General features: G+C 45.1%; 1 protein-coding gene across 3 annotated transcripts; it reads right to left on the bottom strand.

Moving 5' to 3' along the window:
- Nucleotides 1-726: 726 nt before the first annotated feature.
- On the bottom strand, nucleotides 727-25,785 carry LOC143323210 (tetraspanin-18B-like). 3 transcript variants are annotated; one of them, XM_076734943.1, is made up of 9 exons: nucleotides 25,595-25,785; nucleotides 16,104-16,183; nucleotides 6,172-6,267; nucleotides 5,377-5,571; nucleotides 4,597-4,671; nucleotides 4,235-4,333; nucleotides 3,956-4,123; nucleotides 3,022-3,105; nucleotides 727-1,945 (listed from the first exon to the last, which is right to left on the bottom strand). In XM_076734943.1, the coding sequence occupies exons 3-9, from the start codon at nucleotides 6,232-6,234 to the stop codon at nucleotides 1,898-1,900; spliced, it is 732 nt and encodes a 243-aa protein (XP_076591058.1). In that variant the 5' UTR covers nucleotides 6,235-6,267; nucleotides 16,104-16,183; nucleotides 25,595-25,785; the 3' UTR covers nucleotides 727-1,897. The 3 variants fall into 3 exon arrangements, with proteins under 3 accessions (XP_076591058.1, XP_076591049.1, XP_076591067.1); XM_076734934.1 differs by having other exon boundaries at nucleotides 16,095-16,183; nucleotides 25,595-25,757; XM_076734952.1 differs by lacking the exon at nucleotides 16,104-16,183 and having other exon boundaries at nucleotides 25,595-25,758.
- Nucleotides 25,786-26,378: the final 593 nt, after the last annotated feature.

The raw sequence follows: 26,378 nt of genomic DNA, 5'->3' as shown, positions 1-26,378 counted from the left end.
TCTATACCGACTATCCCTTTCGGGGTTGCGGGGGGCTGGAGCCTATCCCAGCGAGACGCATGGTACACACATGGTACATGGTACACCCTGAACCGGTCGCCAGCCGATTGCAGGGCAACATATGGAGACATACAACCATTCACACTCACACCTAAGGACAATTTTAGAGTCACCAATTAACCTAATGAACATGTATTTGGTGTGTGGGAGGAAGCCGGAGTGTCCGGAGAAAACCCACGCATGCACGGGAAGAACATGCAAACTTCACACAGAAAGGCCCGACCCGGGGATCGAACCAGCGACCTTCTTGCTGTGAGGCACGCGCACTACCTGCTGCGCCAGCGTTCCGTCCTTTGATGTTCAATTTTCCATTTTTTTTTTTTAGACTTTATTCTAAAAAACACAAATGTCTGGATTTTCATGCAGCTTCACTTTATTTCCATCAACCTTTATATTTAGGTTCATAAAATGATCTTGAACTAAAAGTTTCATGTAAACTGAACACATTAACCTTCATGAAGGGACTCAGCTGGGTTGATTTTCTAACTGTTTTTTGTGTGAAATATACTTTAATGTCAAAATACAGTGAGAAGGAAACCTGCTCACCTGTCGCGTCCACACCGAAGCATCACCTGATTGACGCACTTCAGAGGTGATAAGGCTGTTTAAACTCATCTGATTGGATGAAACTGTTCCGCGTGAGGGACAAATTAAACTTCACACCAGTAAAACCACAGAAACCAGTTTAATGTCAATCAGTGCCATTTATACAAATCAACAGTTTTCAAATCACACGTACAGAAAAAGGTTATTTGATCTAAATTCCACCTTAAAACTACAGACGACATGACCATCGTGACACTGAGCACACAGAGGGAAACAGGCTGTACACGGCTCAGTATTTACATAAAAACACATTCACACGTTCACTCTCACCTGGTGAAGTTTCACGTACAGACAAACTCAAAGCTGCAGGACTGAACTGACGCCTGTAAACAAACTGAGGAGGCTGACGATGAGCCTCGCGCACCAAACAAGCACAGAATCTGTCGCAGTCAGCAGTTTTCTGGGATTTAGAGTTTCCTCTGAGGTATGAATGAACCTGTCCTACAGGTGAGACAGACGGTACCTGCCCGCAGCGTCACGTACGCGCACTTTGAGAATTCAACTGAACGTCGACTTTAAAGTTACAGAAAACCAAAATAAAATGTGCATCGTGGTTCAACTTCCTGTTTTGTCGGAACGGTGCACATTGTTGCTGCAGCTCCTTCCTCCTCTTCACACCTGACAGTTGAACGACAGGTGTGACGGACTCTCTCCTTCATGACGTCACCGCCTCACACCTCAGCGTCACCTGCTCTGAAACAACGATCCAGGATCTGGTTTGAGCAACGGATCCACGAGACTGAAGGTTTATCAGTGATGATGCGATGAGACTATTTTTAAAGTGACAGCTTTAACAGAAGCAGAAATACAGCGTTCACGTGATGACGTCATCTACCTGCCACCTACACCTGCATGTGTCTGATGGACTTCGTGTTGGTTTCTTTCATGTCAAACCACCTTTTCCTCTCTGTCACACGAGGCTCTGCTCGAACTTTAATGACTCATATTCTCTAATTGTTGCAGGTCGACGAACTCTATAAACCACGTGGTGTTTCCTGTAGCGCCTCTTAGCACCGATGCTAACGCTTTTCTTTAGAGAAAACACTTCCTGTGTGTGTCTATTGTGCCCAAACTAAAGTACCTCGAACTGCTGTGGTGAAGTACAAAATGACGCCACGAAACCGATGACACACGTAAACTATCACTGTACAAATACACCTCATATTTTACAGTTGCTCTTCCTTCTGCTCGTGCCTCTGACGGCTGGGGAGGGCGCGCGTGGACGCGGCGGTTACTGGATGCCTCTGAACAAACACATGGCGAACACCATGGCGAAGAGCTGCGGAGACAGAGAGCAGAGGTTTAAAGGCCAGAGGAGACGGACAGAGACAGACAGAGACAGAGACAGACAGAGACAGACAGGTGGCAGGTAGGATGAGGCTGAAAGGATCACAATCCACTGTGTATTACTGCACTCCGGCTGTGTATTACTGCACTCTGGCTGTGTATTTGAAGCTCATGTCCAAACTCTCTGCTTCCTCCAGAAGACGTTAATCTTTAATAACAGCTCACAAATATTTAGTTTCACATTTAAAATACTTTCCTAAAACAGCCGCGCGCTGCAGTTTTCAGGCTGTAATACTGAAAACGTCCACTTGATGGCGACATTATCACAGCCTACAGTCCGAAGCTGTGAACCTCGATGGAAGACGGATGAAGACTGAATAGTTAACAGTGTTAAGTTGACATGAAGTATTGAAGAATAAAGTACCCTGTGTGTGTGTGTGTGTGTGTGTGTGTGTGTGTGTTCATCTGTCCGGCTGTGGTACACGCAGTACTTGTTAGTATTACTCTGAAGTCTGTGGTGGAAACAGATCCATCATCAGACTCTGTCATGACTCAACTCACAGCTGAACTTCAGCAGTTTATCACATAAAGAGACATTTCAAAAGCCCCAAAGACACAAACATGTTGAGACGTTTAGAATATTTTAAACGTTTTAACTGAAGTATTTCAGCAGAAAACACACAGAACTTCACTAAATGTCTTCTTCTGCTCTGTTTCTTCTTCTGTTGTTTCCTGACGCTCGATGATGAAGATCAAAGATTCAGGCTCAAACTTTTGTTTTGATGTTTCTGAACCGTTTTATATAAACTTCAGTGTTTTCTTTTAATGGAATTAACATCATGACTCAAATAGCTCCTCACATCAGCCTCCTCAAACATTCAGTAGAGCTCCTCATCCACCTCTTCACTGAATGAATTTCATTTTTCTTTGCCGTTGTCTCACATTTTCAGACATGAGGATGTTTTTAACCTGAGCAAACTTCCACATCGCTGTGCTGAATCCCTCACATGAAAAAACAAACACTAAATGATTCAGGATTTTAACACGGAGAGAAAACTCAGCACGTACTTCGATTGTCAGCACCACGATGGCCAGAGCTCCCGCCGTGTAAATGTACGTCTCAAAGTAGTCGACCATCGCCGAGTAACAGCCCTGCAGGAAGAAACACAGGAAGAAAACTGCTTCAGAGAATGATCACGGTTCTGAGACTGTACTTCATTATTCTGACGGACAGAGAACGAACAGCATCCATTCTCCTGTAAAAACATGTTTTAGTTTGTATTCAAACGTGCATGAAATAATATTTTAAACTCAGTTCTTTTCTGTGCTGTTTTACATTTCTTAGCAGGAAACGTTGCTGAACTTCAGAGCGATCATCACTGTTACTGTGAAGATGAAGACTCTCCATATGAAGCACATCATCACTGTATAAAAGTGATGCATTTGTTGAACAGAAGATTAAACTGTCACTGCTCCACAAACCAAACTGTGGCTCAGAATCTGAATTTTCCACATTTATTTTACCAGATAAAACTCATGACGACCTGCAAGTGTTTATTTTCCAAGATCACCACAAACCTGGAGCTTCAGGACCGGTTTGATCATTTATCCAGCAGCACAATCACACATTCACAGCTAGCTGCTACAGCTAGCATTAAAGCTAAACTCATTAACCTTTTAACTTTTGTTTGTTACAGCACATAAAAGAGACAATTCAACACGTCAGCTAAATTAGCCTAGCGTAGCAGAGTGTCGCTGGTGTGATTAAGCTATTTTTAAATCACATATTTCCGTATCACAGATTCAATTCATCACATGCTTTATATGATATTTTAGATTTTCATGAGTTGATCAGAGAGCAGGACAAACACTGTTAAATCAGAAACTGCTGCTCACACGTTGATGCATCAGCGCTAATCATGAGATAAAAGTCTTCTGCTCGTGTTTGTGTCATGATGCACGTTCAGATCTGTGTTCGAGGACAAAGTGTTTCCTCTGTGACCTTGTTGTGTCTGAAGGCCACGCTGCCGCTCACACACTGCTCCACGCTGACGTCTCCAAGGTAAGTGTTCCTCTGACAACAGGCCTCAGGGACCAGCTTACTGGGGCTGAGGAGCCGGAAGAGGCTCTCCTCGAAGTCCTCGGGGCCGCTCACGCCGCAGCAGTCGAACTGCACAGACACACACACACACACATGTTGTAGCAGCGGGACGCTGACGGGCGCTTATGGGTGACAAACTGGGATGATTACAAGGTGGAAAGTGGGAAATGGATACGTCACCGTGGTCATGATGGCGTTCCACGTGGACGTGAAGACATCGGTGTTGTTGTGACCTTGGTAGTGACGTTTCAGCTCCCGGCTGAAATACTCTCTGGTTAACTGCAGAGACACAAACTCAGGGCGTGAGCAGCTGACGGCGAGCCAGCAGCTCAGTGAACTGATCACATGCAACATAAAGATCGAACGCTCATGAGCCTCCTGGTTCACACAGCAAACACTGAACTCTGAAATAACTTCAGGTTCAACTTTCAACTTTACTCCCTCTGGAAACGGAAACACACAAAGCGTTCTGGATAAACTTCACCAGTAACAGTTTTTATAGTGTCAGAATTCCTCTCAGGACGGCAGAGGCAGAGACTCACATGTTCCCTGAAGAGGAAAGCCAGGATGGCAGCAGCCAGCTCAGCGAGGAAGATGAAGAGGATGAGCATGAAGAACTGAGCAACAACAAGAAAAAAACAAGTCAGAGTCACAAAAACAGAAACTGGTCGTGCACACATGTGTCATTGCATTCAGCTCCACCAGATGTCGCACGTGTACTGTTTTACTCAGGTCTTACGTAAGACTGTGTGTGTCAGAGGATGAAGAGTAACTAACTCAGCTTCACTTTTCTTCTTGTTGCAGTTTCTCTTCTTTAACGGGCTGATATGAAGTCACATCAAGTGTTTGTTAAATGAAATAATCCAAACCTGAAGTAAGACACACAGGAACGACTGGTTTTGATCATTTCTCCCACATTTTACTGAGAATGTAATAAAAACATGGTGTTAATGAGTGTATGTGTGTGTGTGTGTGTGTGTGTGTATGTGTGTGTGCTCTGTTTCTGTTCATTGATATTTCAGGATGGACTCTCTGGACTGCAGCCTCGAGCTAAAACACATCAAATACATGAATAACACATTCCGAGACGTCGCGCTGCCGCTCTGTGGACGAGCTGCTCAAAGCTAACGAGTCAGTCGATGCTAAAATGAACAAAAACTGAACCTCAGACGCACCGAAACATTTCCCCCTTCACAAACCTTTTACAGGTAAACGAGAGGCAACGCAGCAGAGCTCCAACAGCACAATGTGCTGATGGACATGATGAAGACACGTGTCCACCGACCCGTCGTGACCGGAAACATTACGAGAGGCGGACTCACAAAGAGCAGCAGACACTTGTTCTCCCTGATGGCTCCACAGCAGCCCAGGAAGCCCAGCAGGAACAGCATGCCGCCCATGGCCAGGATGACGTAGGCCCCGGTGAACAGGAGGGGGTTGGCCGCCACGATCTCCCTGAAGCCCATCGGGTCCAGCAGCACCCAGACGCCGACACCCAGCAGGAAGGAGCCGCCCAGCTGGCAGAGAGAGGGTTAAATATTCAGCCAGAACCATGTCTGCATCAGGTATGCACGGTGATGACGTTAAACAAGAGAAGGAGGAGGAGGAGGAGGAGAGGAAGGAGAAGGAGCAGACGAAGAAGAAGAAGAAGTCCAAGAAGACCAAGAAGAAGACCAAGAGGAAGAAGAATAACAAGGAGGAGGAGGAAAAGGAGAAGAAGAAAACCAAGAAGAAGAAGAAGAGCACAAGAAGAGCAAGAAGAAAAGCAAAAAGAAGGAGACCAAGAAGACAGAAAAAGAGGAAGAAGAAGAAGAGCAAAAAGAAGAAGAGCCAAAGAAGAGCAAGAAAAACAAAAAGAAGAAGAAGGAGGAGAAGAAGAAGAGCAAGAAGAAGAAGAGCACAAGAAGAGCAAGAAGAAAAGCAAAAAGAAGAAGGAGAAGACCAAGAAGAAGAGTAAGAAGATGAAGACCAAGAAGACAGAAAAAGAAGAAGAGCAAGAAGACCAAGAAGAAGAGCAAAAAGAAGAGCAAGAAGAGCAAAAAGAAGAAGAAGGAGAAGAAGAAGAAGAAGAAGAAGAGCAAGAAGAAGGAGGAGGAGGAGGAGGGCAGTGGACTCACAAAGATGAGGAAGTTGAAGATGAACATGAGGTACTTCATACAGCTGAGGCAGTCCCCCTCCATGGCTGAACCTCGAGCTGAAACCTCCCCCTGCCCCTGTGAACACACACACACACACACACACACACACACACACACACACACACACACACACACACACATTAATCAATGAATCCAGAGAAGAATGAGCAGATTAACTGACGAGGAGCTCTGATGAAACACAAATCTCATTCAGCAGGATTCAGTGATGAGTTTGATTTCATTCACCAGGAGTTCAAACGTGTTGTCCTGCACACGTGTCCAAACGATAAACTCTGTCCTCACGCAGCTTAAAGACAGCGAGGACTCTGTCCCTGCACTCGCGGTCTCGTCTGCGGTCGAGCGAACAAACACAAGAAGCAGGACGTAGAAATGCTCGATGACACATCGGCAGTCACAGTTTCTGTCAGCTCTGGGGACGTGACACCGACAGCCTGTCCCCGTGGGATCATTTGACACATGGAGGGACGTTGGCTGGTGCCGAGAAGGACATGTTGATGTGAGAGGGGCCATCGGTGGGGGTGTGAAGAGGACCAACTGTGCACTTATGGTCCCTGATGGTGTTTACCAGTTAAAACCAGCATACAGCCACCTGTCACATGAGAGGGACGGAGAGAATTTAATGAAGAGCTCCATGTATTCTGTCAACGCTCGCTTTGGAACAGGCCGCGGCTGAAACCACTGAAACTGCTTTTATTCTATATCGTCCTTATTATAAAGACATAACTCTTTAAAACACGCTCATCATTATACGGTTTCATCTCTAAAAAGGTTCGGGTATTTCCTGAAACAGCTGCTCTTTGTACTTTGTATCAAACGTTACTCAAACGGGGAAACGGTGCATTTGTTGGGGACTATTTCCTGAGGCGGATCAATACAGATTTGGTGCTCCAGTGACTTTCTGGGCCAGCAGGACGCTGTCTGTACTCCAGCAGCTGCAGTGACTCTGACCATCAAAGGAGGGAGTCAGGTGATGTTCGAGGTCCTGCTGGAACCACGATCCAGTCCCAGATCAGGCCTCGTGTTATGGATCGTCTGCCCGTTAGTGACGGTGACTGTGCAGCACAGCTGGAGCTCATTCACTGCGGTCCTGGTTTTAAAGGTGCTCGTTTCTCTATCGTAGATGACGAGACGTGACGGGTCAACCAAACACGGGACGTTAACGGCTGTCTTTGTCAAAAACGGAGAAATCAGCTTTAAGACCAAAACCTGTTCCACGTGTTTCATTTCAATATGGAGGTCTATGGGGACGCACTCACTCTGGAGCCACCCTCAAGTGGCCATCTGGGGAACTGCAGTTTGGCTGGTTTCATTTTCCATGCCTGCAGGTTGCTGCTTGATTTGACCGTTAATCCAAAGTGCTGATTTGACAAAAGACACATGTTGCTGTTTAATTCGGAGGACGTCTGGATGATAAAATCTGTGTGAACGTATCCTTAAATCAGAATAATGACCTTTCACTGCAGCGCTGCTGTTTGAAATCACCTTTTGTGACTTGGACATCTTTTGACGCTAAACGCAGCAGCTTGAAATAAACTGCTGTCCTTGTTAAAAAAGCCGTCATCAGGAAGAGAAATGTGAGGGCTTGGACTTATTTCCTGGTGGTCGTCGTCTCTGCAATTAAAAGCGAGGACTGGAAGCTAAAATCTACCCTCTGATGGTCCCTTTTAACACAGCGACGCAGCAGTTAACACCAGTAATTCCTGATTATTTACCATCTCGCTCTTTGTCTGACTTCGGCTCTCGGCTTTCTAAATGTGTGTTTACGGCTAATTTGACCGCCGTGTGAGGGGCTTTTAGCTTAATGACGTAAAATGCAGGGTGCTCTGCTTTCACTGCAATTAAACACAGGTTTTGTGACTGGCGGTGCACTCTGGGTAATTGCTGCCTGTTTGGGTGGGGTCGGGGTTAATAAAATAAGGGCACGTGCGGTGGGCCGGGACTCGTCTGCACATGCACTCAGCATTATTGACACATCTTTGTCAATCACTCACAGCACAATTACACAGATAGATGTGTGATTATGAACCGAACAAAGAACGACAGCGAATGGAGGAAAAAACTCAAGAATACAGGAAGAGCTGTCAAAAAACAAAGCATTAAAACACAGCGAGCGCTGCGACGCAGTCAGAGAAATCATGATTACAGTCACTTTTACTGCAATCACCAAACGGCTGCGTAATTACTAAGATGCAGCAGCAGAAGCAGATGTCTTGATTAAACCAACAGGGGTCATAAATGAAAGCAGTCATGATTTAATCAGTCATAATTTAATTACTACAATTATAATTACATGATTACAGTGATATCTGAAATAAAAGCAGCTGTTGCAGAGGCGCTGGAAGCCGCTCACAGCAGCTGCGCTCCGCATCAGGAGTCTTCGCTCTGTTTTCTTGGCTTTCAGTCACTGACCTTCCTCAGTCTGACGGGCTCCGTCAGTGAAAACATGAACCAAGTGTAAGGGTGTAATTTTCCTCTCAGCTAAGCGGCAGACATCTCCTGGTAACCGCCGAAGCCGCTGTTATTGAAGTCCTCAGCACTCGGAGCCACGCGTGGTTAAAAAGGCCGATCTCAGCGGCTGATTGGCTGATTGATTTAAATGAAGCGCATCGACACGTGTGCGCCAACTTCACATCAACTGAAAACACTCACGTTTTAATTATCACGCTGCGGACTCAAATCTAACAAATACGGGACTAAATATTAGTAAATTTGAATTTAATGCATTTCAAGAGCTCATGAACCATTAGCCACGCGCACACATGCATGAGATTAACGTGTGCTTTCTGTACGGCTGCAGCTCAGAGGAGGAGAGTTTGATCAGATCTGAATGAGGGAGTCCAGTTTTCAGTGCTGCTCCTCGTCTCTCTGCAGCGACGTCGAGCTGTGCTCCTACACTCCCTGCTGGCTGACTCACGCTGACTCTCCAGCGCTCACGCAAGTGTCTGCGTGCAGGTTCACGTGCGCTCCGTCAACACGGAAAGGCTCGATGGCCGCACGGCGCTCGCAGCTGCAGCAGGGAACCAGGAGAGGGGGAGGTCAGAGGTCATCGGTGAGGAGCGCCGACCTCCTGACCCCGACGCTCTCACTCAATCTGTTCAGCGATTTATTAACCAAAAAAAAACATAGCACAGACAAAGAGAACTTTCTCTCAGGTCTTGAATAAGTCAGAGTGAAAACGTTAAGCGTCTCCCTGTAGACGGGCAGTGATGACAGAGTGCCACAGATGCTGTGGACGCTGTAAACTGAGGCTGATTCACTGAGTGTGACTTCAATGACAAAGAGTTCACACTGTTTACTGAGGCATCGCAGACTGTTTGTGGGTGAACGTGAAGTAAACAGCCACATATTGTGTGTTAAATGAGTTTTCTTCTCTAAGGCAAACCTGAACATCATCAAACGCTCTGAAACAAACAAACTATCTACTTCCTGTCTGAGCCTCCATCTTTGCCATGAACTGACCCGTCTCCTGGTCTCCTTCATAATCTCCACGGTTCTTTCAGTACTGCTGATCTTAAGTTGCTCAGGTTGTTTTGTAATCACGGCCATCAGCGTTTCTCTGTAATCATTCTGTCGTCTTTCTGCTCTGAGAACAGAGAACAGAGCCGATCGCACCTTCAGAGGACAGAAGCTGGTTTCATGAATACATCACGAGCATCGCAGCACTTTTCATGAAAAACAATTTTTAGTCGACAAAATGTGTCACAGAACAACTTTCAGTCCTTTTGTCTCAGCCGACGGCCGTTGGTCCCACGTCACTTCACCCAGAAGCACCTTCAGTCTGCACCTTTACTTCAGGCTGCAGAGAAACCTAAAGACATAAAAAGTTTGTACCTTGATGTCTGAAAGCTTCTTGGCAGCCTCGTCTTCTTCTTCTTCTCTTCCTGTACTTTGAGCTTTGAGTGTGTACAGCACACAAAGACACAGCAGCAGAGTGGTGCTCGGGTCTCGTTTAGCAGCTGCGGCTCCTTTCAAAAATAGGTCCGGGGCAGCTGGGTAATTTCACGCAGCCTCACAGAGAATGGCCACAAATAATTCCCGCTGCCCTCGGCGGTCGTGGAGAATCGCTCTGCTTGGATTCAACAGTCCTGCGGCGCTTTGCTGCGGGCGGCGCTGGAGATCCTTCAGGTGTTTTCGGGTTTGGGACGGTTTGATTAAGCAGCAGATGGAAATGAATTAGCGTCAGTGTGTCGGTGTGCGTTCGCCTTCCTCATGAGCTTCATGTGCTGCCGCGGTCTGTCATCGAAATCTGATGAAAACACCTGAAAGCTGCATCGAGACGTGACGTCCTTATGAAGTCTGAAGTGTGCGAAAGTACAAACACACTATTTTATTATCCTTATCTTCCATGTGCAACTCAAATATTCAAGGCAGTATCATTTTTATACTCTGCATATTTATAGTTATTTTTTGCTTTGTGTCCCTTTTCATTGTCCATTTGTTCTTCTTCTACATCTCCTTTTTATTCTTGTTTTTGTTGCTGTCTGTAACATCTTAATTTCCCCAGTGTGGGATCAATAAAGTTAAATATTATCTCTTTTGTCCATAAAACTGATGCATGGTTGACAGCAAGAAAATTCTATTTACTTATTTATTTAATATTTGCTTTTTCTTGTGAAATTAAGAAGACAAAAAAAGGTTGGGGACAGCTAGAAATCAGCCGACAGAGCATCAGAGCTCCTGCAGATTTGAGTTGGAAGAGTGATTACGCCTTGAAAGAATCAATCAGGCAACAAATACTGAAGCTGAAAGATGTTTTATGCTCCAAAGAGAGAAAAGAGAGAAAAGAGAGAAAAGAGAGAAAAGAGAGAAAAGAGAGAAAAGTCCAGAGCGTCAGGAATCAGACTCCTGCTGAAAAGTTCAGATGGAGACTGTTGGTGCAAACCATAAGACTGCAGTCAAAACCCAAATATGTGTGTGTGTTTGTATACATGCACGCACACACACACACACACACACACACACACACACACATATGCATATATATCACTGACTTCTGCTTTCTCTCAGTGATCAATGGTCTGTTTTCACCAAACTCATCGGTGAACTCCTTTAAAAATAAAGAGATTCATGTTGCTGATGCAGAATCTCTCTGTTTCAGCTGCACAGTGATGCTCATTGCAGACGACGTGTTATTAGCATTTATAACAGAGTCACTGCAGCCCACGGCGCAGAGGACTGCACGATCAGCACACCGCAGCCGTGAAACCAGATCCCGGTGTGAATCCTGCCGGCCTCCCGCAGCCGGCGGGCCAAACCGTCTCTGCAGCCGTGAGCGCTCGCGACAGGACGCTCCAGCCCGATAAATCAGTGTCAGAGCGGCTGGGAGGAAGTGCAGCGTTTACAGAAGTGCGCTTCCTCCATACGGACGAGCTGATTGCCTTCATCCATCAGAGCAGCGCTGTGCAGCACGAGCGGGCTGAACCCAGAGGATTTAATGTTTCTGCGTCAGTAACGAGGGAACGACGTGCACGTTCCGTGTTCATGTCGTGAATCTCAGGAACGCCGGGACGGTTTCGAGTTTGTGTTCAAACACTTCGACACCAACAAACTGTGAATGAGCATCAGTAAACGTGTTAATGCTCACATGGAAAAAGACATATTAGCCTTCAAATAATGCTCAGTCTGTTCCAGGTCGACCTTTTCAGGAACTACCTGCTGCTTTTTATACTATTTCTGAAAGGATAAGCCTGCATTTCTCTTCTTGTCATCAAATCCCATTGAAAGCCAAATATGTGGGGAGGACAGACGATATATCCATCAGGTGAACACAAACGCAGCTCAGGATGATGCCAATGTGTCCATGTGTTTCATTAAAGCTAATGACTGGACAAGCTCAGGATCTGATGGCGGCTGAGTGCAGGAGAAATATTTAAAGTGTGGAGACAGAATCCAGAACATTACAGGTTCAACATCCTCAAAGTTCAGCAAACTTGAGAAGCTCCTGACTGACTGGCGGCTCTGAATCTGATCTGCTTTTTAAACTGCTGGCAACTTTCTTCAGCAAACTGAATGAATGAGCAACTTTATTTCATGTCATTCTGCGGTAACTGGAGGAGGATGAGACATACTGATGAGACGGGGGAGAAGGGAAACCTTGGACAAAGCAAGCCTCGGGGGAGTGTTTCCACTGAGGTGATTATTGCCACTCCACTCCCTCCGCGTCCTTGCTGAAAGCTAGCGATATGAAAGCAGTCGCCTGGACAGCTTCTCCCTTTGAGGGACTGCCACCATGCCTCATAACCATAAATAGAGGCAGGCAGGGGAGACATCAAATTATCTTCTTTCACACACTTTGATTCTGGGAAGGCCGTGAGACGCATGCCAAATAACAGCAGGTGGATGAAGAATACGTGAGGACTGCCTGAGGGTGGAGGTGGTGCAGGCCCATATTGACTGATGGTGCTGCTCTGAATGCTAAACAGATGAGAGAGTGGTGGAGAAGCCAGAAGAAATGAAGCTCTCAAAGGGTCAGTTTAATTAGCCAAGTCATCAATGAGTTCAGTGAAGCATCCTGACCAGTCCAGACCAATGAAGTCCAACTTCTTTCCTGATCAGCTGACAGGAGCCTCGCCCCGCTGCTCAGAGGAGGCTTCATGAACATTTACAGGGTCATCATTTCTGACGAATCTGATGTTTTCAGGTCTCAGGTGAGAGTGTTGCATCATGGAAACACCAGATTCACCAGTTAAAGGCTTTAAAATATTTCAGTCTCGACCGAAGCGACAGACCGACAGATCGTGTAAAGATGGCTGGCTACATGAACATGTGAATCAGCTGCACTTAACAACACACATGAGATTCACGTTCTGCTTTAATGTCGATATTTCATGTTTCATCTTTATGAGAGAAGAAGCTTTAAGGATGAAAACTATCTTCTTTGCCTACAGAACCTACAGAAATCTTCTGTCCAACAACACAAAGGCTGGAGTCGTGTTATAATCCAGGTCATTTTAGATTCGGCCCAATAAATCATTGATCTGGTTAAGTTTTGACCTCATTTCAGACCAGGAGCCGCCCACCGCCTGAGGCTCGAAGCCTCGCTTAAAGCACTGATTCTCAGATTAGAACTTAAAGTTATTTTCACTGGGAATTACACAAGGCTCATCTTTCTGTTGTTATATCTGAAGTAGAGTTTTGTAAAATGTCATAAAGGCTGTGATGGAACCTAAAAACTGTATCACATCACGCCAATATGAGGCAGAGATGAAGATCCACATGTTATTCAGAAGCTACGTCGCCTTTTTCAGTCATTAAATGTGATAAGAACTAAAGTTCGTGGTAGTTTGGGAACATAAATATGTCCATGATTTGTCAGAATGGCTCATGAACACGAGGCTCTTTGAGTCAGAGGCTTGAGCTGAGGTCACAGTGATGTAATGACGCTGACTGTGCACACGTGAACGAGTTGCACCCAAAGACAGACTTCAAAGTTCAGACGTTTCCTTATTTAACGCACACCTAAAACACCAGCGCTCTGTTGGCAAACACGTCATGTTTTAGTCAGCGCCGTGGGTCCTGCTTTTCCAGCCTGTCGGTTTGGAAAGGTTACAAACGCTGACATCTTCATCATCGTCTTCGTCTTCTGTGATTCTAATTCACTTATTATTTTCCTTATTTTGATGAGAACTCCAAATGAATTCCGTCGGGAGCGTCGTCGGTCTGGTCTGCTGCAGGTTTTCCTCCACGGTCGAGATGTTTTGGAAAGCACAGACGTGCATCCACAAAGAAATGATCCCTTAACCAAAATATTACTGAAGTAAACCGAAGCAAAACACACGACAAACGTACAGTTCAGGCATCTCGTCAGTGTTAACGATGACAGTCACGCTCACCATCTGCCACGTTCACACACTTTCACACTTCTGTGTGTGTGTGTTTAAGTATGTGGGCATGACCACATGTGCTTCTGTGTGCGCTGCATGTTTCACCAGGTGGTTCAGTCTACGCAGAAAACAGCGAGAAGACGAACCCACGAGACTCTGCCAGGAAGGCCACACCCAGAAAAACTGCACAAATCAACATTCGCTGGAAACAAGATGAACTAATAGGTTGAAGCGGACGGAGCTGCTGAACGGCAAAGACATCTGACGGCGTCAATAAGTTGGTTTTAACTGGACTTCATTAAGGTGCAAACACACTGGATCGACAGATCCCTTTCGTTCTCGAGCAGGAGATCCGGTGTGTGATGGATACGGCACGACGAGCTGACGGACAAGTCTGAATTTACATAATCACGACTCTTTATGCAAATGAGCCCATCCAGCGTGACGCAGCCGGCTCGCAAGAATCAGAAAATCAGACTGTCAAACCAGGAAGCGCTGATAAAATATGAATCAGGTGTCTCTGACTGCAGTGACTACTTCTCACCCAGAACATACTTTAGTGCACTGTTCAGCTGGAATATGAGAAGGTTTGTGACCCAGCTGCCACGAACCAAAACTAAGCACTGCCCAACTCGCACGACGTCACCCCCCCCCAGCCGGGCCCTCAGCGAACAGGTGTGTCCAGATGCTTCCTCACCTGCAGCGAGCAGCCATATCAGTGTGAACATGATCAGTGGAACGATGTGAACCACACCGAGGTGACAGTAAAAACAGTTTATACCTCCAATAAAAGACACATTAATACTTAACAAGAGAAAACGTTGAGAGGATTTTAGTCAGACCAGGATAAAACTAATGCAGACCAACGCCGGAATCAGACTGATAACATTTTTCTCTGTAACGATGGTCACCGCGTCAGACTATGACCCCGATCGATCACGGCTCATCTCACGATCACGCACGAGTTCAGGTGTCATCGGGGAAGCGAGTGAAGCAGCTGTCAATCAAACTGACTGAAGTGTTGTGAGTGATGCTGGCAGTCTTGTGCAAATGCAAGAGGCGGAGTTAACTTCAGCTCGTTCTGTCAATATTTCTGCATCTGCTGGAAGCATCCAGATAACAATTACAACAGGTACAACGAGGTTCACATGTCGTCATTTTACTTCCAGAGTTATTTATTCTACAAGCAGCAGGATTGGCCACGGTGGCTTCATCAAACAGGTGACTTTAACTGCATGACAGGTCGTTTAGCATGTAACACTACACGGGTAAAGATGCCTGATCATCGTCCACGGATAATTTGTCAGCCAGGACAAAATCGTCCTAATATCGTGTACTCTGATCCCAGCATAACACAACTGCAATAGATCTGCTGTCTTCAGCTTGTGTTGACTCACCTGAATCAGCCTTCTGCTGTTTGGAGCCATTTGGCTGAATGATACCTGGAGATGTTTCTAACGTTTGCTGTAAACCACATTACTTTTACCTGGACGTACCTAATAAACAGGCAACTGAGTGCATACTTGTATAGTTAAATAATGAGTTAAATGAGCTCATCCAAACAACAGATTTTAAAATGGATCAGTGTACAGATGGACACCCTGGAAGCTTCGTTCCAGACCTCTCCAACACCGTTCAGTCATATCAATGAGTCTGATGTGTCGTTATTGAGCTCACGGGCAAACGTTTCCCCTCGCTGACCAAGCAGAGCTTTGTGTGCTGATTGAAAATGCAGATGGTGTCTTCATACTGGGGTACTTACCTCCCTACATTCAAGAAAATGACAGAAAAATGGCCACTAAACGGCGGCAATCATGGGTGAGAGAGAAGGAGCTGCTGTGGTGAGAATCAAGAATTCTGCCTCTGAGCTTCAGGGTTCAGGAGTTACTGGTGCTTCACAAATGTCCACAACAGTCCACCAAATAACTAACAGATGGCTGACAGCACACGCTCTTGGCTGAAGGAATACGAACTCAGAAATGTGTGAAGAAAGTGAACAAACCAAACTGCAGTGAAGGGTGGGAGGACGGGACTGAGTAGCAACAGAAAGCATCATACCATATGTACCTGTTTAATGGCTCTTGGCTTCAAAATGTCGGCGGGAGAACGGAGTGTTTAGCCTTTGACCTCGTGCTGCTTTACATCAGCTGTGGAGAGGAGAGAGAGGAGTCAGGCTGGTCCGGTTAAACACTGTTCAGAACTCTGCATGAATGGACTGATGGATGAAATTTGGCACAGATATTCAAGTTCCCCTCAGGATGAATTCTAATAACTTGGTGATCCGACGCTTCAGTTTATGTCTGCAAAACATTCCCATCAGCCTCAGCTGTACTTTTTAGAGCCACTTAGCAAACGTTAGCATGCTAACACACTCAGCCATGATGAACATTCTACTTTGAATACATCAACAGATTATCATCTTGAGCATGTTAGCATGCTAACCTTAGCATTTAGCTCAAAGCACTGCTGTAGCCACACACCTCACTAGCATAGATGCTAGTCTTGCTGGTCTTGGTGAATTAAAGGTCCAGTCTGAAGGGTTTCTGTTAGTGTATAACCACCTGTAGAAAAGCTGTGTTTGTGCTACGTCAGAATGAGCTCTTTGTATCTACAGGGAGCAGGTTCTTGTCCATGGAGTCCGCCATGTTGCACCACCATGTTTCTACAGTAGCCCCAAAAGGACAAACCAAACACGGCTCTTGAGCCTTTTGTGTTTTTAGCGAGTTTCACAGGGTGGGCTCTCCTGGAAGGGGGAGGGTGAGGCGAGGGGTGTTCAGTTGGTTGTAACCTACAGTCTCACCACCAGGTGTCACTAAGTCCTACACACTGGACCTTTAAGACAAATAAAAGAGACTACTGTCCTCTGCAGACTCCTGCAGTACATATCATAAACTAATCCACTCAAAGACGTGACACCACTGAGGAGTCTGTGCCTCATTCAACACACTTGACAAGTTTTCATTCTAGACAAAAGCACAGACGAGTTCACAGCGTGACCCCGGCCTTGGACTCTAACCGATGTCCAGCTGTTTCTACGGCAACCACCACACGCAAGCAGGAATGAAATCATGATCGATGAAGCTGCTGCGACGGTCCTGTGCGCCGCCATCAGCACGCAGGCCGTGGGAAACGCCGAAGAAAAGGAGAAATGGCTTGTGTAACGAGAGTGATTCATCACGTTAACGTTTCAGTGCTGCGTGATTCACGCGTCGTGATTCATGATGTTTTGTTTTCAGTACACGATCCAGAACTGCAGAGCTATTTGTGAGACTCGTGAGCAGCAAACAGACACGAGGGGAGATGAAGGGAGTCGTGACGGAGCAGTGTGAAAGGCTCATGACACTGCAGCAAGATTACAAGTGGAGCGGCTAATCCTTCACTGCTCTTTTGTTTGCGTGTCATTGCTGACAAAGCTTTTGTTTCATATTCGGCTGCTGTCCCCCGTCGACGGATCCATGAGTGCTGGTGACCAGGCGACTGTTTCCGGCTCGTTCTGAAGGATTCTGGATCTGAAAACAGCCCAACATGCAGCTGTAGGACGCAGAGATCCTCTCCAGGCTGGACTTGGCTCTGATGGAGCTATAATGTGGTTTTGGCCAATCATCCCAACTTGTCTTAAAAACTCAGCTGTGTGTCTGTGGTCTGATCAGGTTTGATTGACAGTAAGCTGACAAATGATGAATCATCATCACATTCTGATTCTAAATCCTGATTGGTGCACAGATATGCATGACATCACCTTTTTTCCGATGAGCTGCACCCACTTCAGACCAGAGGAGTTAAAAAAAAAAAAAAACAAAGATGGAAAACTGATCACGTAGGATCCATCACTCAGTCAAAAACTGATCAATAAAACAGGTTTTCAGGCCTTCAGCAGGTCTCTCTAAGGTTTCACACCTGCTAAATTTCATTTCACTAGAACAAAACCAGAAAAGCGAAAAACTTGGAAAAGTGGATTCAGGACTCGCACTGATTAAAACCATTAAAACCACATTAAAACCCTGTGGTGGCAATTAGAGCTACAGTGTTCATTTTAAACAGCGTTTCATTACAAGATGACGTCTTAATACACCAAATAACCACAGAAACACTGTTGTGCTGAGAAGAACAAAGACTCACTGCACACAACCAAAGCCAATATTAGCTTATTGCCAGCATGCTGTACAGGTGACGGCGCACCTGCTGGCTGAAGTATTGAGAGTACATTAAGTACTGCAGTGCCAAAGACACACGACAGCAACTCCACAGCGACTTTTACACTGTAAAACTGCTCACTACAGACCCTGGTGAGATTTTAAAGTGTAAGAGCCCCGTATCAAAAATGTTTGTTTTCTTATGTGATTTATTAACATTATTAAATATTAAATATCAAATATCAACATCTGGATCAGCCAGGCTGCACTGTGCACACAAAACTGAGGCGCTTTGTCTGCAGAGTCCGTAAAACCAGGTTTAATCTATTCAACTCAGTCTAAATTTATTATCGTAATATAATTTAGATAATTTAGTCAGTCTTGCGTTAATGTTTCAGAGAGAGACGACCTCCTCTTCATCTCATCTGAGGTCAGAGTCACAGCTTCAAAGTAAACACTGCATGTGTGTTTTGGTTTCTGCTCAGACTTCAGTCTGGATGAGGAAAAACAATGTGGTGCCGGTGGGATCCCTCAGTCGCTGAATTAAGGCTGTAACTGTGCGTAATGTTTCAGGTGAGCCTGATTTCTGTCTCCTAATCCTGCGCTCAGCCACAGGTTGCTGCTGGCAGCTGCGCCGACGATGCAGGCCTGTCAAACAGAAGGCACATGACTCACGGATGTGGAGGACCTTCCAAATCTCCTGACAGCAGCGCTGCCCACACAGCAAGAAGCCGCCGCCCTCCTCCTCCTCCTCCTCCTCCTCCTCTTTTCCTCAGCGTGAAACAGAGGGAAAAATAAAATCACATTCCTGTGCAGATGAGGGGAGACGGTGACTAATCCTGCACCATCCGAACAGTTTGGGCGCCCTGAATGACTGTTTTCATCTCTGAAGTGGTTAATGATCGGTTTGAGATGCAGATCTGAGCTGAACTCTGATGAAAATAAGTTCAAAGGAGGCGAATGCTGCTGCCTTCTTAATGTGTGCATGAACAGAGTCACAGCTGACAACATTAGTGCTCCACAGCAGATTTCTACATGAGCAGGAGAGTGAAAATGTGCAGAAGGGACCGACTCCATAAAAAACTGCTGCTATTAAACTCCATCAAAGCTGACAGCACAGAGCGCAGCACACTGTCGAGGCTGGTTTCAAACTAACAGATCTGATTGCTTTAAAACCTGAAGAAAGGCTTCGCCCTGATGGAAGTGTGATGAAAAGAGAATTATTCTCAATTGCTGCAAACACTTCAGCCCTGTGCCACGTGAGAGCGCCGAGCTGTCAGCCCGTCGAGGACAAACCAAACCTCAAAAGATGAAAGTAAAAGTGTGGAGCACAGAGGTAGACACGTAATCCCCCGGAGACCCAATTACACTGAAACCCCAAGAGGAGGCTGCAGGGGTGGAGAGGGAGGCGTCCACTCTGTTCAGGCAGCAGCGCGGCGGCGGAGGAGGAGGAGGTGCTGCTCCTCATCCTCGATTCTATTAACGGCTGTTCATTAAGTGAAATCAATCCGCCAGGTGTGACTAAAAGCTACCTCCGTGCAGGTCAACGTCTCAGGCCAACCACAGAGCAGGACCACACAGGAAGCAGAAACCTCTCGCTGGAGCCGCCTCACGCCACCGTCGTCACAGCCGAGGCCATCTGGTTCAGGTTTGGGAGAATAAACTGGAGCACGTGGAGCAAAACGCCGTCTGCTGGTTTCTCTCAGCGGCCACGTCCAGACTCTGAATTACTGGCTCCCACGTGCAAAGTGCGTACGAGTGGTTGGATGCCAAACGCTCTCGTGATTTAGCCACCGTGCTACAGCTGCAGCTCTTCTTCTGTTTCTAATAAAGCACGGTGACTGAGCGGCCGAGGCACTGGGCCGTGGCAGAGTGCACTGAAGAGCTATCACGCTGTATTTAAAGTTTGATGTACTGTTGGTTATTATGGTTGGACTACAAAGTCTTCAGAGGAAATGGTCCAAAGTCAGTCTCTGAACGCAGCAGTGACTTTGACTGACATGTCCAGTCTCTTATTCAGTTCAATCACAAAGTATTAAACACCACCAGATACAACATCGCAGACATGAGACTGAGACGGACCACAGAGCACAGGTCAAACCACCAGCAGACATTAACTCGACCCTCAAATAAAGAATCTTCATGAAGTCCAGCTGCTTTGATCCACGTCAGAGAAAAACAAAACCTCGTCCTGGTTTCAGACGCGTCAGCAGCGTCGCACTGAGGAGGAAGACGTCAGTCAGTCCATCACTGTGGTCCCGACTGAAGCATCTCAACAGCTTCTGGGTGGATCCCCAACAAATTCTGTCCAGACGTTCGTGGTCCTGAGAGGACGAATCCTCCGTGTCCTGGTCTTCATGGTGACCAGAGGTCCTGTGGCTCGGGGCTGTTTGTTGGCACTCCTGGATCCATCTTCTCCATACATGGTGACCACTGATCTAAAACTTTGTCTTCTGCTTGTCTTTACTGTACGAACATATTGTGTTGGTCTACTCTGTGTCGTCCTGGAGAGGGATCCGTCCTCTGCAGCCCTTCCTGAGGTCCTCCTCCTTGTTTTTATCTAAATTGAGGGTCTAAAGATGGATCGTGTCGTGTGCTGGACGGACGTTAAAGCCCCTTTAGGCAAATTTGTGATTTGTCATGAATAAGAATGACTTGGATCCAACTGACTTAGTTCGTCCTCTGACTTTTCCTGCAGCGCCACCAGCAGGTTGACATTTGTAGCTTTGATTTCCATGAATTATCCTGTCAGGAAAAGCTGGAATAACTCTGCTGATCTTTAACTTCTCATCTTTCTCTGTCATCAGGTCCAAACTTCACAGCTCAATCCCTCCAGCCGTCCGCTGACTTTAGTGCTAATTAACAAACGTTAGCATGCTAACGGGCTGAACTTCGATGGTGAACACGCTGAAGGTAAAAGTGCCCAGTGAACAAAGAGCTGCTGGTGTGGCTGTAGATGAAGGCAGCCAATCACAGGCCAGCTGCAACAAACTGGCCTGTTTTTGTTTTAATTGAACTGAAATTGAGATTTATGTTGGTCTGTAAGTAATTACACAAACAATAATTACACAATAAATTTCAACTGAATCCATTTAAATCTGCAGTCTGCTGCAGAAAACTAAGTCCATTACATCACAGCCACAGATTCAGGACATTAAAATCATTTTTAGGACTTTTAAAGCCTTACTACACTCCACTGTGTGCCCGTGTCCATTCAGTCCTCAGAGTCCTTAAACAAAGTTCATGCTGTCCTGCCTCGTAAACATCTGGCTGAATATGTGAGATCGTACCTTCAGAGCTGTTTTTTTCTCTACGCCGTGCTCCTGATCGTCCTGATTTGTTTTTATTTTATTCATTTTTTCAAAGGTAATATCTCCTCTTTGTGTTTATATTTAGTCGAATCTTCCATTTTTAATTCCCTGTCAAACTGTGTGGAGCCCAGATTTCGACGTGCTTCATCTTAAATTTACCTTTCACAGCTTCAGTTAAACAGCTCACAGTAAAACAGGAGCTCAAAAGGAGTTTAGAGAAAGACCACCAGGAAAAGAAAAGCTGATAAAGCCCCCGTGCTGCGACGGAGCAGGGTTCAGGGACGGGGTCCGTCTGCCGAGGACAGACCATCTGCTTTTTAACTCACTTTGACTGAATTTAATCTCGTTAAAAGCAGACACCTTTGAAAGAGCACCGGAGAGTTAGCATTCTGTGTCCTCGCTGTGTTAAAGGCTGATAATTCAATCAACAGCTCGAGGAAATGACCCTCTTCCTTTTCTACCACACAGTCATGCAAATCTCTCATCAGCAGGCAGAAATCTGAGGGTCAGCAATGGTTAAACGGACGAACCTTTTTAGTGTTTTTCCACAAGCAAAACAACTGACCTAGAAAATCAAATTTCAGGAAGTTTCTTCTGGACAAAGCCGAGAGGAACGGAACGTAGACCGTCAATTAATGGATAAGTTGATGGTCAGAAAATGAATCTGCAACAATTTTAATGATCAAAAACCAGTAGTTTACCGTCACTGTGGATTTATGACTCACTTCAATTACTTTTTGACATTCTATAGATTAAACAAGTGGTTGATGAATTGAGAAAGCAATCAAAGCAACTGATGAGGAAAATAATGATGATTTTCAGTCCGGTGATTGTTTTGTGCTTCAGCTGGCTGAATTTCGTTTTGTCTGCACTCACTTACCGACGGCCTGATATTTTTTTATTTTCCTCGTTCAACACCAGACGTCTCTATTTGTCAGCGCTTGAGCTCAGTCCAGCCGGCGGCGCTCCTCTCTCAGATTACCGCCGAGACGCCCTCTTGGCAGGATGGGAAGTAAAGTAACAGCCAGTCCTGAAGGACCCCCCCCCCCGTGGCTCGTCAGTCCTTTTGTCAGACCGCAGCCATCACGCTGCGATCCATAAATAGACTAAGTGCCTCAGTGCTGCACATGAAGGGACGGGACAGATGGACCTGTGGTTCCCCTCGCCACGGCGCCGGTCGACGGCCTCCAGAGACACGACCTGAACTTCAGGGTGTGGAAGTGGTGACACGAGGGCGACGGCAGAACAAGAGAAAGCACGAATCAGGAAAGATCTTTCTGTATTTGACATTTATCCCCACACGACTGATTATTTGGGGGTTTTTGGTCTTTGTTTGAGAGAGACAGGGTCCCCGTGGATGTCACAGTCATGTGACATTCGGTACAAAGACGTCGCACGACTGTTTGACAAAATCCTTTTTAACCAGAGGAAAAATAGAAATACAAGTTCTGAAACAGTCGACTGACAGAAAATTATCCAGCAACAATTCTGATAATCGATCAATCAAGACTATAAGGGCCCACTCTGTGGCTCCGTGAGGCTGCACTTAGGCCCAGCTAAATGCTAATATTAGCATGCTAACACGTTCACAATAATGTGCAGCAGGTCCATGTCCACCATCCAGTCACCTTTAGCGTTATCTTAGCATGCTACTTTGCTAATTAGCACTAAACACGAAGTGCAGCTGAGGCTGATGGGAATGTCATTAGTTTTGCACTGGACAGTTTGACCTGATGGTGGCGCTGAAGGAAAAGTCAGGATCACCAAACAATGATGAAAATAATGGTCAGCTGCAGCTTTAAAGTATTCATCAAACAACAAAATGGAGCCAGAAACAAGGTGCTTCACCCACAGGGTGGAGCTCCTCTTTGACTAACGTTTGCTGCATGGTGTGAACATCTCAGACGTCCTTCTCTGGAACGTTTTTGAGTCTCTCAGGTGGTGAAAATAATCCTGTGCTGAACGTTTTTGTCTTGCAGATGGTGTGCATTAATGTGCCAAACTGATTTATACACAACGCAAAGAAAAGTTCAGACAGAAAACTCTCAAAGAGTCTCCTGATACCAGTCTGGCAGCTGAAGCTCTGAGGGTCACTTTATGCGTCGCACAGACTCACGAGGTGTGAAAGTCGCAGCAAACGGCGGCCAAATGCTCGTTTGGATACTCGACCGGACACCGAGCCAGTTCATCAGCTCTCATTTGGAGACTTTATTTTGCTCTATAAATACGACTGGCTGGTGAGTCGTCAACAGAGGAGGCGGTTTTCTGTCTTCCACACATATCAAAGGAAAACATTTCAAGTCAGACAAGCTGCTCTGAAACTGCTCTCAACCCTTTTTTACTTAACTTTCTGCACACAATTTGAGCTGTATCTTAAAAAAACACCTTAGTGTTTGAAAATCCCTCAAAAATTCTGGTTGCCGGCTCACTTGTCAGTCATCTGTCGGCCCCTCGTCACATCTCCCCCCGGTGTGCTGACCCAAACTGAACATGACCCCGACGATATCGATCAACCGACAACCTGGAAAACCTCTGGGATTTTCCCATAATCCTCCAACTGCCCGTGGAGGCTCTTTGCAGAAATATTTAGTTGTGGTTCTTTATTCGTTTATTCCTATAAATTAATTCAGATGATTTAGAGTCCGACCAGCACCACAGGGTTTTCCAGGCTGGTGCCGATATTCATATCTGAGAGTGAACAACTGGTCCCAGTACATCAGCTGATATTCATTTTTTAACATGAAGACGTAATCATTGAAGCTGGAGCGATAAATCGATTGATCGATACGTCATCAACAGACACGTATTCAACACCTGAGACACTTTTTTCTTTGTTTTTGTGAATGTAAAGTGATTTTATTTGGGTTTTGAACAGCTGATCGTAAAAAACAAACACTTTGCAGGCATCCCCAAATCTTGATGAGCACTTTTCACAATGTCCTGATATATTAAAGAGGAAACAGCTAATAAGTACTAATACTACAACTACTACTACAACTACTACTGCATCCAACTGCATCTGTACATTATTTTCTTCGACTAATCGATTAGTTGTTTGGTCAATCAAATGTCAGAAAATGGTGAAAAATGTCGATCAGTGTTTCTCAGAGGCCTGAAATGTTTTAATTTGTCCACAAACCAAAGATAGAGTTAAAAAAAAAGGAAATATTCATATTCAAGAAGCTGGAATCAAAGGATTTTTACCTTTTTTCCTCAATCACTCAAACCGATTAATTGAGTATCACCATAGTGGGTGATTAATTACATAGTTGACATCATTGCAGCTCTAATAACAAAGAATAATATATTAACTGATAAAAGAATCAATGGATTGAATAATTATAATAAAAATAATTAATGTAAACAAACATTTTTGATCAGGATCCATTAATTTCGGTTAATAAAGTGACATAATTACGTACTAAGAGGTGAATTTAACAGTGTGACAATAAGCTCACGAGGGATTTTTATTTCATACTGTCCTTTTTTATTTCACGTCTGTCCTCACTGACATGCTCATGCTGTCTGAGTCCTGATGATATCGGCCAGGCTGGTTTATCAGTCGGGTTATGAGACTGAAAATATCATCTGATTAATACGATTAAAACCTTCACAGATAACAGCTTAATTATGTTTCTGCTCATATGGAAACACTGTTACATTAGATATAGGCCATAATTGAGTCAACACAGTTTTTATTTACAGATTGATTTCACTTATTTTCAAACACTTTCACCTCAAAGGTAGAAAAAGTACGAACTTTATTCTTTCTTTAATAAAAGACGCTGCAGTCACCAAAGATTAGCCTGTTCCATCTCCAGCCAGTTCAGCCTTGTTGTTTTTGTGTTTTAATGAATGTAAAGTGTTTTCTTTTACTGTTTTCTATCAATATTTCAATCTAATGGTGACATTTCAACACTGGACTGTGAGTAAATACCGGCAGGTTGAATGTGGGCAACACGTCAAACGTTTTTAAAATCATTAATTTAGTCGTTTTCAGCCTCATAATGAAGCTAACGTTACCTGCTGTAGGCTACGTCCTGGAGCTACACTCACTGAATCAACGCTGAAGCTAACTTACGCTGCTGGAAATACACAAACCGCTCCAACTTACCGCTGACAGACGAGCTTCTTTCTCCAAAATGTCTCGTTTTTCAGTGGTGGAGGGGAAGAAGCGTCTTCTGACAAACTAATAAATCCAACAAACTATCAACATTAACGCCTCCGGTGGCTCAATGAGAGGAGAGTCCGCTGACTCCACTTCTGTCCTCGGTGTGAACCCTCGCTGCTGTTTGCGCTTCCATTTAAACCACCGTCAAGTTACGCTGTTAAATACATACAGCTTCCGGTCTACCGTTTCAAAATAAAACTATTTCCTGGTCACTATCACTAATGAATCTGTGACCCTGTGAATCCGTGATAGGTTTTTTCTTTATTTGGATCATTTTACATCCAAAATAGCAGTTGGATCCACAAGCATTTTATGAGACAAAACTTCACTAAATAAATGGAACATGACAATATTGATAAGTATATTTTAGTGCTAATGCTTTTTTAACTTTACTAATTCAAAACTTTGAATGCTGAAATTAATTGTTAAATAAAATTTCGGCACTGTGGTACTACTACTTTTCTTCCACCACTGAAAAATATTAATTAAAAGAAAAAATTGATGGGTTGATCAAATATTTACAGGTGAAGTGTCCACAGATGGACATATAGCAGCCGTCCACCAGGTTTACACATTAAAATCTTTTTACAGGAGTAGTACTACTGCACTGTGGTAAGAAAAGTTGTCGAGAGGGCTTTCTGTGGCTCCAGAGGGAGCTGTGTGACGTCTGATAATTGTTCCTGAGTCTTTATTGTGTATGATGCTGCTGATTCTTCTGGTATTTTGT

This window comes from Chaetodon auriga, chromosome 1 (genome assembly GCF_051107435.1).
Source record: "Chaetodon auriga isolate fChaAug3 chromosome 1, fChaAug3.hap1, whole genome shotgun sequence".
In the NCBI taxonomy this organism is placed as follows: domain Eukaryota; kingdom Metazoa; phylum Chordata; class Actinopteri; order Chaetodontiformes; family Chaetodontidae; genus Chaetodon; species Chaetodon auriga.
This window is presented reverse-complemented; position numbering and strand designations above follow the sequence as displayed.

Coding starts and splice junctions, on each gene's coding strand:
- LOC143323210 (XM_076734934.1), bottom strand. Junction 5,572..6,171: donor TCTTCAACTTCCTCATCTTT/GTGAGTCCACTG, acceptor TCTCTCTGCCAG/CTGGGCGGCTCCTTCCTGCT. Junction 1,946..3,021: donor TCGTGGTGCTGACAATCGAA/GTACGTGCTGAG, acceptor CTGTCTCCGCAG/CTCTTCGCCATGGTGTTCGC.